Source organism: Acanthochromis polyacanthus, chromosome 5 (assembly GCF_021347895.1).
Source record: "Acanthochromis polyacanthus isolate Apoly-LR-REF ecotype Palm Island chromosome 5, KAUST_Apoly_ChrSc, whole genome shotgun sequence".
In the NCBI taxonomy this organism is placed as follows: Eukaryota; Metazoa; Chordata; class Actinopteri; family Pomacentridae; genus Acanthochromis; species Acanthochromis polyacanthus.
In genome coordinates, this window is record NC_067117.1 from 37,370,743 (window position 1) to 37,385,265 (window position 14,523).

At 39.7% G+C, this 14,523-nt stretch overlaps 1 protein-coding gene across 2 annotated transcripts; it reads right to left on the reverse strand.

The window, feature by feature from the left end:
• Positions 1 to 2,266: 2,266 nt before the first annotated feature.
• LOC110969529 (complement C1q subcomponent subunit C-like) lies at positions 2,267 to 12,219 on the reverse strand. Of its 2 annotated transcripts, none has more exons than XM_022219609.2 (7): positions 12,067 to 12,219; positions 11,200 to 11,315; positions 11,048 to 11,110; positions 5,778 to 5,931; positions 4,491 to 4,631; positions 3,540 to 3,666; positions 2,267 to 2,990 (listed from the first exon to the last, which is right to left on the reverse strand). In XM_022219609.2, exons 2-7 carry the CDS (start codon positions 11,303 to 11,305, stop codon positions 2,856 to 2,858), a joined length of 726 nt encoding a protein of 241 aa, XP_022075301.1. In that variant the 5' UTR covers positions 11,306 to 11,315; positions 12,067 to 12,219; the 3' UTR covers positions 2,267 to 2,855. The 2 variants fall into 2 exon arrangements, with proteins under 2 accessions (XP_022075301.1, XP_022075300.1); XM_022219608.1 differs by having other exon boundaries at positions 11,200 to 11,705; positions 12,067 to 12,148.
• Between the last annotated feature and the right edge of the window lie 2,304 nt (positions 12,220 to 14,523).

Consider the following 14,523-nt stretch of genomic DNA (forward strand, 5'->3'; position numbering starts at 1 on the left):
TGCAAAAGTCAGGTTGGTATACAGTTGACAGCCCTATTTGACAATTGTTAGAATCCATATTATGGCAAGAACCAATCAGCTAAGTAAAGAAAAACGACAGTCAGTCAATCCGGAATCTTGCAAAAACTTTTACTGTGTGTTCCAGATAATTATGCAAATGTGATTTTTCGTTATTGTGAAAAAGCTTTTTGCTTTATTTTACTAAATCTGCTTTTTTACTATCGCAAAGGCCTATTGTGAGCATTATTTGGTAGTTTTGGAATATTTTATTATATAGAGGTGTAATAATCCAATTTTCTAGAATATGACTGTTCCAGATAATTATGCAAGTCAAATAAAAAATAAACAAAGTTCAGTTTTAAAAGTAAACAACACATTTATTTTATACCAACAAGTATATAACATGATAATCTTTATTTTTAAAACAATATTCAACAATGGTTTAATAAAAAATAACAATTTTAAACAATATTTAATTGAAAATGTGTTTATCACATGTTGATATAACCACCTTTCTTCTGCAATACTTTAACCAGTCTAGAATCAACTGAGCATGTGAGCTTTTTGATGGTTTTAGAGTCAGTGTTCTTGCTTGTGGTCAATATTGCTCTCCAAAGACTGTCCTTAGAAGAAAACTGGCGGCCATTGGCGTACAACTCCTGTTTGAGAATTGCCCAAAGATTCTCTATTGGGTTTAGATCTGGTGAAGCAGGGGGCCATGTCATCAGGCGTTTGTCCTTGAAATTCTTCTTGGCCAGCCACTCTTTTGTGCACTTGGAGGCATGACTTGGTGCATTGGCCTGCATCAAGATGATGCTCTTATTGTAACTGGCAGGCTTTGATTTGTACCATGGTATAAAATTTTGTTCCAAGAACTTGGTATAATTTTCCGAGTTCATTTTTACTCCTTCTTCTAGAGAAGAGAAGGGAATGTATCCCCAAGTGCAGTCGCAAAAACCACTGTGCGCTACGACGACCTCTGCTGCTGAGGATAAGTTCATCCGAGCCTCAAAAATCGCAAGTTAACAGCAGCTCAGATTAGAGCCCAAATAAATGCCACACAGAATTCTAGTAGCAGACCCATCTCTACATCAACTGTTCAGAGGAGACTGAACCAATCAGGCCTTTATGTTCTAATAGCTGCTAAGAAACCATGACTAAGGAAAAGCAACAAGCAGAAGAGATTTGTTTGGGCCAAGAAACACCAGGAATGGACATTAGTGGAAATCTGTGCTTTGGTCTGATGAATCTATATTTCAAATGTTTGGTTCCACCTGCCGTGTCTTTGTGCGACACAGAAAAGGTGAACGGATGGTCTCTACATACATACATGGTTCGCAGTGTGAAGCATGGAGGATGAGGTGTGATGGTGTGGGGGTGCTTTGCTGGTGACACTGTTGGGGATTTATTCAAAATTGAAGGTATACTGAACCAGCATGACTACCACAGCATCAATGGAAAACCATTTCAGGTTCTACCTCATGAAGCTCATTGAGAGAATGCCAAGAGTGTGTAAAGTAGTAATCAATGCAAAGGATGTCTATTTTCAAGAATCTAAAATATAAACCATGTTTTGACTTATTTCACACTTTTGTTTACTACATAATTCCATGTGTTCGTTCACAGTTTTGATGTCTTCAGTGAGACTCTATAATGTAAATAGTCATGAAAATTAAAAAAAAAACATTAAATGAGAAGGTGTGTCCAAACTTTTGACTGGACATGTTGGTCAAGGCCTTTTTAAATAAAGTATTGATGATGGCTTTTAGTTCATGAAAATGAAAAATTCATCCATTATCTGTCCACTGCATAATCCTCTGTCGGGTCATGGGTGGCTAGAGTCTATCCCAGCTGACTCAGGGTGAATTCACTCTGGACTGGTCACCAGTCTATCACAGGGCAGGTTAGAGAGACAGACAAACAAGCACACTCACATTCACCCCTACAGACAATTCAGAATCACCAGTTCACCTCAGCATGTTTTTGGACTGTGGGAGAAAGCTGGAGAACCTGGTGAAAACCCACACAGGGAGAACATGCAGACTCCAAAATGAAAGACTCCAGGCCCAGATCTCAGGGATCTTGTGAGACAACAATGCTAACAACCAAATCCCTGTGCAGCCCATGAAAAGTGCAAGTGCATCTCGAAATTTTAGAATATCTAATAAATCATATTTCTTAATAAACCATTTATTCTTAAACAATTAGACTCATCTTTCTGCTCTAATCGGAGAAAATACAACATTAAAATACAAAGCACAGAGCATTTCGGTTGCTTCTCTCCTCTTTATTTGGGGTTATTGAGCTTTCTGGTTGAAATTCATTTAACTTTTATTTAACCAGGAAATCATTTTGTATTTATGAGACTATCTTCAAATGTCAACTGCAAGGATTAATGAAAGTAGGAAAAAAATGAAGCTGCATTAGTGATAAACTTGTTTTAAGGGTTAAAACCAATCTATTTATAAATCCTTGAAAGTGGCTTAATCGTCATGTAATGTAAACACACAGTTATTAATACAGATAGTGGTCTACATTATTCGTAGTGGTCTGTAAATGAAAGACTTTTTCCACTATAAATTTAAAACCAGCTCAGTTAAATTAACTGAGAAAACACACTGGATCACAATGGCAAACATTGCTGTTACATTTTCTTCATTTGAAGACTCAAGTCTTTATTTGACAAGAAGAACTTACACTTGATTTGACAAAATAAAATTGTAATACAAAATGACAGAAGAACGGTGAACACCGAAATATCCAGTATGTGCTTCTTCAAAGTTGAAAGGGTCATTGCTTTGCCTGTAGTTTCATTCATATGTTGTAAAATGGTCTCGTGTAAGCTACCCTGTCCATCAGTGTGGTTGCAGCAGGAAGCCAGAGAAGATGCTGTAACCACTGGGACTTCCTCTCATTCCTCTGTAGTCTTTAGTCTCCAGCCAAACCTCCTGATCTTTCGACACATAAACTGCCAGACCGCCTGAAGTCACCTGGAATCAGAACCAGTCCAAATGTTATTATCCCCAGGTATTACCAATACTGGAAAAATGCTGGATCTACATATAGATAAAATTATACATTATTAATATTATTGCATAGAAAGGTATTTTACAACTTACATTTTTGCAACCTTTAGAAACTAGATGGTTTTCACATCACTCTGCTCATCATTTCTGTTTAACACCCTCAATTCACCATGCTAAACGTATCCTCCAGCAACTTGTTCCTCTGTATAGCATTCCTGAGCTGTGTTGTATCAATTTTATTGATAGAGTGTATCTTGTTCTCACTCATTTCCACACTTGTCTATTCTTCCCTCTGTGTAGACACAGCCTGCAGTTGAGCTGAATACTTGCAAATTTTTGTCACTTAACTGTTGGCCACACCTAAGTTAATCATGAATTCTCAGTTGCACTGAGGAGTGCAACATTTTGTGCTTTTTGAAAGGATTTGGTGCAAAAAGATCACTCATTATCACTTCAGTATTATTTGGTGGCACAGTAATGTATGAATAAACCTGTGGTGTTTTATATTTGTACCTGTCTTCTGTTCCGGCGATAATCACAGAACGATGTCAGCAGCTGGTTATCAAGCTTCAGTACCACACAGAGTCGATCTTCTAAAGAGGCGTGGAACACAAAGTAGTACGTTCCTGGAACCCGACACCTGCAGCACAAACTTAAAACTTAAAAGTTTTTTCTTGTCCTAATGATTGGGCAGTTTGGTGTAAATTTTAGGATATCTATTATAAAAAACAAAACAAACACATGAAAATATAACAGTGAATCTGCAAAATTATGGTCAAGGTCAAATTACCAGAAAGAAGTAAACCTGAAGAGGTAAACCTGGAACTGAGGCCTCGGGTGGGCAGATGTAATCAAAGATTATTTGATCACCTTGTCCAATATTGCCGAATCAACGACATGATGAGAAATAACATTAAAAATTTCCGGTGTCTATCTTTAATAATTTCTGAGATATTTTCATTCAATCATGGACTCAAATTTCAAATGTGCAGAAAAAATGCTTTGTAAAAATCCATAATATATGTTCCAAAAATTTCAAGTAAATTAGAGATGACTGCACAGAAATTGTGGTATAAATGTGATTCTTTAACCCCTTGACGTCTGAATTTATTTACAATTAAATAAAAAAATGTTTTGTGTGTTTTTGCTTTCCAGCTGATGCTAAAATAAGTGCAGATTGTTAATTTATCTATTGCACATTGAACAGATAACTAATTATAATAACAGATATAATTAGGTACCACTCCAACCAGTCCTACGAGAAAAGTTCCGAGGTACGTATTGAATATGCATAAACCGGCATTGAGGGCATGGCTACGCTATCTTGACTGCAGTCTGAATGAAAATGATATTTGCAAATTCACGACAATAGATTTCAAGGGGTTAAGATGGCATGACCCTTGTATGACTTTGGTGACCTCTGACTCCAAAGTTAGTTTGAGTTGCAGCAGGTGTTGTCCTCACCTGAAGTGTCCTGTTCTTGTGTTGTAGTCCTCGTTGATGTTGGTGATGATGTTGGTGAACCGGATGATGCTGGCTCTGTCTGGATATTCATTGGTTCCTCTGGCCACGCTGAAGGCGGCCTGTGGCTGGACTCCCACAGTCCTGCAGCCACAGAGACAGCGCACACTGCTTTTACTCGAAGTATGGAACAAGAACTTGGATCTGAGAACCAGCCTACGTTCCCCCCAGTTTAACCCTCAAGCAACCAAGCTATTTTAGCGACTAAAATGACCGACTGAGCACATTTATGACCCCACTATATTTTACACAGGAATATGTCTACTTTAGTGCCTCTTTTTGTGCTTTCTTCCCTATTCCACTCCACTGCATTTTAAGATGGATATTCTAAAGTAACCTTCTGTAATTATTCATGGATTTTAATCATTTTTGACTCAGAGCTAAAGTAAAACCATATGAACAATATGATGCATTGTAAGAATGCAATAACATTTATTTAGACACGCTTTGTCTGCCACTTCTTTTAAAACTTTATTCCTTTTGTTTCGTCAATAGTAAATCAAAAGTACATAAAAACAAAATCTACACAAACATCTTGTCTGTATGTGTGCAATGTAACATGCAGAGAAGTATTTAGATTAGGGGCGGCTGTGGCTCAGGTGGCAGAACCGTTCGTCCAAAGCAAGACACTTTACCCACCTTACCTCCAGTGCTGCCATTTACACTGGTGTATGAATGTGTATGCTGTGTAATGTTGGTGGTGGTCAGAGGGGTTGTAGGAGTGGATTGGCAGCCAGTCAGTCTGTCCCAAGGCAGCTGTGGCTAAAAATGTAGGTCTGCCAGCTATAGTGCACTGCAAAACACTGAAATATAGTGATTAGAGGTAGAAATAAATAAATAAAACTAAGGCCTACAATAGTGAAAAACCTATACATCTTTTTGGGGTCATAAGTGACCCCAGACAAATTTCCATTATCCTTGTCACACCAGTTGGCCGATCTCTACAAAAAACTATGAGTAGCTGAAGGACAAGTAGATTGACAAATTCACGGTAGGAAACATTTTTCGGATAAAAGATATAAAAATGGCAGATATAATTATATGGCTGGGGTCATAAATGACCCCACTCGGTCGCTTGAGGGTTAAAGGAGAGCCATCAACATAACAATGAACTGAAGCAGGAAAGCAAAGGAGGAGTTCACACTGTTACATGCAAGCTTAAAGCATTTTGCTGCAGATATTTACAGCATTATTTAGGCCAGTTATGAATATTGGAATCTGATTACATACCCAGGCTCTCCTGGTTCTCCTGGAGGTCCTGCAGATCCAGGTGCCCCTGGTTCTCCGGGATCCCCACTCTGACCTCGTTTACCAGGGAATCCCATCAGCCCTGGTTCCCCCTTCTCTCCCTTCTGAAGGCCAAGGCTGCCGTGCCACTGGGCTCCTGAACACAGTAGTGTTCTGTATTATTTAGTAACACGTGACAGTAATCTTAACAGGACTGATTACAATCGGTCTCCGTCTGAAGACTAAAAGCAGTGGAAACAGAGGAGCTCACACGCTGTTTAATTCATACATCAACAGAAATGTGTACATCAAAGTATTTGGAGAAGTTAGTTGAAGAAATGGGTTTGAAACAAATTTTTAAACAAACTTAAATTTAAATACAGTAAAATAGTCATTTTCTTATCTATAGTTTTGGCTGGGGCTGCACAGTGGAGTAGTGGTTAGCACTTTTGCTTTGCAGCAAGAAGATCCGCGATTCAAATCCCGGCCGGGGCCTGGGATCTTTCTGCATGGAGTTTGCATGTTCTCCCTGTGCATGCGTGGGTTTTCTCCGGGTACTCCGGCTCCCTCAGCCCAAAAATATGCTGAGGTTAATTGGTTACTCTAAATTGCCTGTAGGTGTGAATGTGAGTGTGATTGTTTGTCTGCATATGTAGCCCTGCGACAGACTGGCGACCTGTCCAGGGTGTCCCCTGCCTTCGCCCGAGTCAGCTGGGATAGACTCCAGCACCCCCTGCGACCCCAGTGATGATAAAGCGGTGTATAGAGAATAGATGGACAGTTTTGACTGGCTATGTATTTGCTTACAGTGAAAATATAATATAATACTTAATATTTTTGAATCCCTAATTTACATAAAGTAAAACAGTGTAATTCATAATGTCTCATAAAATAATAAATCACAAAAGCAAATGCTAAAAATAAGACCAAGGATAGGTGAAAATCAGGCAGCAAGAGTGCCAGAATTATTTTTATTTTTTTAAATGGTAGAATACTGTAAAAGTTTTAAAAAGGCAAAAAAATAAATAAATAACAGTAGCTATCTCAAAAACAATTTCAGCCAGTTTCAATACAGTAAAACTGTTCTTTCAAGTTCACACATTGTGAAAGAAAAAATACTATTGTATGTATTTACTTATCATTATTGTGCAACCGCTCTAAAGGCAGGTGGAGAGAGGAAGTGAAACATGATTTTCATTGGCAATTTTTGCATAACCTCAGCTGACCTCCTACTTCTGTGTGTGCGTGCGTGCGTGCGTGCGTGCGTGCGTGCGTGCGTGCGTGCGTGCGTGCGTGCGTGCGTGCGTGCGTGAGTGTGTGTGTATTTCATCTTGGTTAAAATGCTTAGGCCTGCTTTTTGGAACAACACATCCTGCCATGAGTTTCAAATTGAACTCGAGTGGTTGGAATAAAAGTTCCTGGACTTGTGGAGTTTGCACTGCTCTCACATTAGTAGCAGCTGCAGGACCAAAGAAAACAACCTTTGAAAACAGTTCAAATGTTTCTGCTCTGTAAGGCAGAAAATTAATTCAGTAGATTTGTTTTAACTTAACCCGTTGCGCTTCAGTGTTCTGCCCACGGAACACTTTGAGATCTGCATAAGCATTTCCTTAAATGTCTGAAGCTGCAAATGCGATTATACAAACACTATACACCGATGGAAAGCTTAGATTCTCATGAATCCGTCGGTATACACCACTTTCAGATGTGATTACCACAGCGGGTAATATAGGTCCTTCTCAAAAAATTAGCATATTGTGATAAAGTTCAGTATTTTCTGTAATGTGCTGATAAACATTAGACTTTCATATATGTTAGATTCATTACACACAACTGAAGTAGTTCAAGCCTTTTATTGTTTTAATATTGATGATATTGGCCAAAAAGTAAAGATAAACCAAAAATCCCTATCTCAAAAAATTAGTATATTATGAAAAGGTACTCTAAATGAGCTATTAACCTAATCATCTGAATCAACGAGTTAACTCTAAACACCTGCAAAAGATTCCTGAGGCCTTTAAAAACTCCCAGCCTGGTTCATTACTCAAAACCGCAATCATGGGTAAGACTGCCGACCTGACTGCTGTCCAGAAGGCCATCATTGACACCCTCAAGCAAGAGGGTAAGTCACAGAAAGAAATTTCTGAGTGAATAGGCTGTTCCCAGAGTGCTGTATCAAGGCACCTCACTGGGAAGTCTGTGGGAAGGAAAAAGTGTGGCAGAAAACGCTGCACAACTACAAGAGGTGACCGGACCCTGAGGAAGATTGTGGAGAAGGGCCGATTCCAGACCTTGGGGGACCTGCGGAAGCAGTGGACTGAGTCTGGAGTAGAAACATCCAGAGCCACCGTGCACAGGCGTGTGCAGGAAATGGGCTACAGGTGCCGCATTCCCCAGGTCAAGCCACTTTTGAACCAGAAACAGCGGCAGAAGCGCCTGACCTGGGCTACAGAGAAGCAGCACTGGACTGTTGCTCAGTGGTCCAAAGTACTTTTTCGGATGAAAGCAAATTTTGCATGTCATTCGGAAATCAAGGTGCCAAAGTCTGGAGGAAGACTGGGGAGAAGGAAATGCCAAAATGCCTGAAGTCCAGTGTCAAGTACCCACAATCAGTGATGGTCTGGGGGTGCCATGTCAGCTGCTGGTGGTGGTCCACTGTGTTTTATCAAGGGCAGGGTCAATGCAGCTGGCTATCAGGAGATTTTGGAGCACTTCATGCTTGCATCTGCTGAAAAGCTTTATGGAGATGAAGATTTCATTTTTCAGCATGACCTGGCACCTGCTCACAGTGCCAAAACCACTGGTAAATGGTTTACTGACTTTGGTATTGCTGTGCTCAACTGGCCTGCCAACTCTCCTGACCTGAACCCCATAGAGAATCTGTGGGATATTGTGAAGAGGAAGTTGAGAGTCACCAGACCCACCACTGTGGATGAGCTTAAGGCCGCTATCAAAGCATCCTGGGCCTCCATAACACCTCCAGCAGTGCCACAGGCTGATTGCCTCCATGCCACGCCACATTGAAGCAGTCATTTCTGCAAAAGGATTCCCAACCAAGTATTGAGTGCATAAGTGAATATAATTATTTGAAGGTTGACTTTTTTTGTATTAAAAACACTTTTCTTTTATTGGTCGGATGGAATATGCTAATTTTTTGAGATAGGGATTTTTGTTTTTTCTTTACTTTTTGGCCAATATCATCAATATTAAAACAATAAAAGGCTTGAACTACTTCAGTTGTGTGTAATGAATCTAACATGTATGAAAGTCTAATGTTTATCAGTACATTACAGAAAATACTGAACTTTATCACAATATGCAAATTTTTTGAGAAGGACCTGTATAAACACATTTGTCCGACAAACAACAAATATCCATCCATCCGTTCTCTATACACGGCTTTAACGTACACAGCACAAGTCACATTTGCGGGTTCATTATTACACACAGATGAAAATATTCCACAAAAAACGGCCATAATCCAACCTTGGACATCCAGACGAAACAAGCCAGTAAAATATTTTGTCCAAAACATGTCTTGAAGTCGGTATATAATCCACGAATAGGTCGTTTTCGAGGAAATGCACCTCGCGATGCGCGTCCAATATTCCCTGTATTTCTCGTCATATTTTTATTTACAAATAAAATATTAGCGATTTTTTGTACTGAAAATGGCTGGAATTGACTGCACTTTATAGGGCTATAAGATACAGTCGGTAATATTCTACATTTCTGTTTTTGTCTACAAGTCTACTAAACATGGGCTCAGGCCCTTACCAAAGGGTAATATTAAATATTGGATTTTTGCAAAAATTTTTCAACTCAGTTTTGATGATTGCAAACACCAATACAGTGCTCTTAGGAAAATTTTCCCCTTCATTGCCTTTCAACACTAAATTGTGGTCAACATGGTCGATACACTTAGGCTTTATTTAATCCTTCCAAAGGTTGGCTGTCGAGAAGCATCCCCCTATTGTAATGCTGCCACTACTGTGCATGCCCTATTTACACATGGCTAATATTACCAGAAACTACACTGTAAAAGTTTGAAAAAGTTTTTTTAACTTTAATTTATTAATTAACTTTCATTGTACATATCTTACCTTTTTTATTATATCTAGTAAAATCACAAAAATGTACTGTTTTACATGTCAATTGTAAAAACAGCAATGGTCACATCAAAAATCTGTAATACAGTGGTCCGTCCCTATCTCGAGGGGTCTGAAACATAACCTCTGCGACAGACGAAAATCCGCAATGTAGTGACCACTTTTATTTTAATTATTACTCCGGCAAGAAACATGGCGAGTAATGTGACGATCTGCATGTCTTTGTCTGTCAATCTGTCTGTCTGTGTTCAACATTACTCAAGAACGGACTAACGGATTTGGATAAAATTTTCAAAAGGATTCCCAACCAAGTATTGAGTGCATAAGTGAATATAATTATTTGAAGGTTGACTTTTTTTGTATTAAAAACACTTTTCTTTTATTGGTCGGATGGAATATGCTAATTTTTTGAGATAGGGATTTTTGTTTTTTCTTTACTTTTTGGCCAATATCATCAATATTGAAACAATAAAAGGCTTGAACTACTTCAGTTGTGTGTAATGAATCTAACATGTATGAAAGTCTAATGTTTATCAGTACATTACAGAAAATACTGAACTTTATCACGATATGCTAATTTTTTGAGAAGGACCTGTAATGTAATACTTAGTATTTTTGAATCCCTAATTTACATACAGTAAAACAATGTAATTCACAATGTCTCATAAAATAATAAATCACAAAAGCAAATGCTAAAAATAAGACCAAAGATAGGTGAAAATCAGGCAGCAAGAGTGCCAGAATTATTTTTATTTTTTTTAATGATAGAATACTGTAAAGTTTTTAAAAAGGCAAAAAAAAATAATTAAAAAAATAACAGTAGCTATCTCTAAAACAATTTCATTTTTAGCCAGTTTAAATACAGCAAAACTGTTCTTTCAAGTTCACACATTGTGAAAGAAAAAATACTATATGTATTTACTGCTCATTATTTGGCAGCAACATTTTGTCTTGCTTGTAAATTAATTAATTCATCTTTTTACATTACATAATCACTCTGGAAATGATGCATAGGTTTATGCATTTAGGTTTAACTTAGGTTTAACAGCTGTGAACCAAACCTTCTCAGAATCCATATTTTTTCTCTGTATGTGTTTTCTTTGTTCAAACGTTTTACTAAAAAGTATGGCTGCTGCTGTACTCTGTTAAAATGTGTGTTGATACCTGGCTCCCCTTTCTGTCCTTTCTCTCCATTACGACCATCTCTGCCAGGAAGTCCAGGAATACCTGAGAACAGTCAGAGAAATGAACAAACACAAACAAAACAAAGCAACATGACATATCTACCTTAAACAGGAGCACATTTATACACTCACCTGGCATCCCAGGCATCCCAGTGGCTGGGCAGGTCTCCATGGCAACCAGCAACGGCAAAGCCAAAAAGAGCAGCACTCCATTCAGAAGAGCACAACGATTAAGCATGATGACAAACCTGATGAGAGAAGTCAAGGAAAGATGAGGAGACAAGGACAGAAAGACGAGGTAAGGAAAGATTAAGGTCGGCAGAAAATAGGAGGGAAGGAGAATATAGAGGAAACAAGAAAAGATGAAAAGAGATGAAAAATGAAGGGAGGACAGAACAGAGTAGGAGGAAAAAGATGACGCCAGAAAAAAGAGAAATTAGAAAGACAAGAAAAGGGGAATGATGAATAGATTGGTGGGAAGAACAGAAAGGAAATGGTGAAGATAAAAAGACAGGGTAAGGAAAGATGAGAGAAGTAGGAAAGAGAAAAGTGGGAAGGAGAAAATGGTAGAAAGAAAGTAGGGATGAAAGGAGGAGAAGGAAAGATAGGAGAGACAGAGGAGACAATTGAGAGATAAACTAAAAGGCGAGAGAAGGAAAGAGATGAGAGGGGAAGAAAGGAAAAGGAAGAAAAGAGAAAAGAATCAAATGAGAAAGGGAAGAATAAGAAAAAGGGCTGGCAAAGAAATATGGAAAGAGAAGCAAAAATCAGAGATAGAAGAGAGAAATATTAGAGGAGATTAGGAAATGGTGGAGGACAAGGCGAAGAGAGAGAAGGCAGTACATCAAGAACTGAAATAACTGAGATTTTTCTGCAGTAAAATCCTCTTAAAAAATACCAAAAGTATGATAATAAAAAAGTACAGACAGGAGATCGACTGAACAAAAATTTATTTTATACTTAAGTCAACTTAGTAATAACAAATGTAATAATACTCACCGAGAGAATAGGCAGGAAAATGAAAGTCACTGTGGAGACTTTAACAGCAAACTGAAGTAAAGATCTGAGTACTGCAGCAGTCGGACCAGGAAGCCTTTACATCACAGATTATTTTCTGAGTGTAGTTCTGCATTTCTGAGAGCTTACTGACTGAGAGAGAATGGAAACCCTCAAACATTAGAAAAGAGACTTTAACATGTTATTTCAAAATAGAAGTTCTCTGAACCAGGCGGCAGGGATTTACTCTCATACAGAAAAGTTCCTCAGTAAAGTCAAATACTGATGTTGGGTGACTCTGTCTGTGTTGAGGTGATTATACAAGAAGTTTGTAGAACACAAGTAAAAAGAGAGCTATATATACACTTGTCCTCAAAATTGTTCATACCCTTGTTAATTTTTTTTTAGTATTTTTGTGATGAAAAGAATGCATTCTGCCAAGTTTGTGAGTTACATGTGACCAGCAAGTGAAAGAATGACAACAAAACACAATTCAAGAAATTCATCATTTCAGGAGTATTTTCTTCATGGATTCCCAAAAAATACCATGTTCAGAATTATTCATAGTCCAATGTCTTTCTTCAATAGTCAATAGCATAGCTTTTGTTTTTTTATGACTGCTTCTAGACAATTCTTATTGACTGTGTTCCCTGTGTTCACAGTGTTCTTCAGCTCGTATGCGTCTCCTTTCTTCCTCCAGACATATGGCCAAATAACTGCAACTTTGTCTAATTAGAGCACAGGATGGTTGACCAAAAGCTGTGATCTTGCTTCAGATGACCTCTAGCAAACCTCCTCATGTTTCTTCCTGAGCTTCGGGGTCTTCCGAGGTCTACATCTATGGAAACCTCCCCTGTGCAAGCCTCACTCGATGGTGGACCATGACACTTTCATCCCTGCCTGGTCAAGCGTTTCAATTACAGCCTTGGTTGTGGTGCGGTGGTTGCTGTTGACCTCTCTGCTGATTTTCCTGGCAAGTTTTGGGGACACCTTCACCTTTCTGTCACGCCCACTGAGGTTTTTAACAGCATTGATCCTCTTGTGCTTGCTGATTCTGCTCTAGATAGTTGTCACAGGGGCATCATACTACTTTGAAATTGCCTTGTAACCCTTTCCTTCATTGTGGGCATGCACAAGACGTTAATGAAGGTCCTCCTCACTGAGCTCCTTCTTCTTGGCCATGATGACCAGACATTAAGAATGACCGGAAGGGGTCACGTGATGGCGGCGAGGTGATCACAGCGTTTTGGTCAGAGCTCTGCACCACTTGGCTCTCTAAACGTATTTATCCTGTTTTCAACCGTACATGGGAGCTATTTTGGCTTTGAGTGCCGCATGTTATGTCCTGAGAACGCTTTTGGCCACAGTCCTTCGATAATCTGGGAAGAACCCGAGCGAATAAAGACAAAAAGGACACACTCTCTGAACCCGAGGAAGGCTCTCAAGATGGCGACCAGGCCAAGTCTAACATCTCCGAAGGACTGGACCCAGCTCTCGCTAAGGCTCTCAGTCTCATGACGGTTAACATAATAAAAGTGATTGATGAAAAACTTAGCCCATTGGCTGTGACTAACATGCTGCGGAGCTCCAGTCTGCCGGTAACCGGCTTGACGAAGCAGAGGCTAGGCTGTTAGCTGTCGAAAACACCGTCACCGTACACGAGCCCCGGATTGCCGAGCTGGAGAAACAGGTCAGTGCTCTGACAGAGAGTTTGGACATGGTGGAGAACTACAACAGACGCCTAAATATTCAGGTCGTCGGCCTGGCAGAAGACACAGAGAAGGGACAACCAGCGGATTTCTTCGAGATGTGGCTGCCCTATGTCCTCAAGCTGACCACCAAAGCCGGGCGTATTAAGCTGGAAAGAGCCCACCGCTCTCTCGCACCTAAACCAGAACCGAACAAACGCCCGAGGTCTCTGCTGCTGCGGTTCCACGCATTCCGAGATAAACAGAGGGGGATGGAAGCGTCACGCAGAGCCAGTCAGGACGGTGGCTTAATCTACAATGGATCCAGGCTGTCATTCTTCAGTGATTTCTCCTCGGCGGTAATGAAGAGACGTAAGGTGTACGATGCAGCGAAGCAGCGGCTGCGGGAGCGTGGGATACCTTACGCCATGCTGTTCCCCGATACTCTGCAGGTGACCCACAGAGACTCCAGAAAGAGATTCGTTAACCCAGGGGAAGTACAAGACTACATAAACTCCCTGCCTGCATGATATCATACCACGGTATACACACATGATGCTTTACTACTGACCCATCACAACAGTGGCAGCTGTTTTCCCCTTTTCTTCTTTTTTCCCCCTCTCTCTTTCGTCCACGCGGTAAGTTTGACTTTTCAATTCAATTTTATTTATATAGCGTCAATTACAGTCAAATCGTCTCAAGACGCTTTACAGAACCCATATGCCTGACCCCCAGAGCAAGCCCAAAGGCGACAGTGGCAAGGAAAAACACC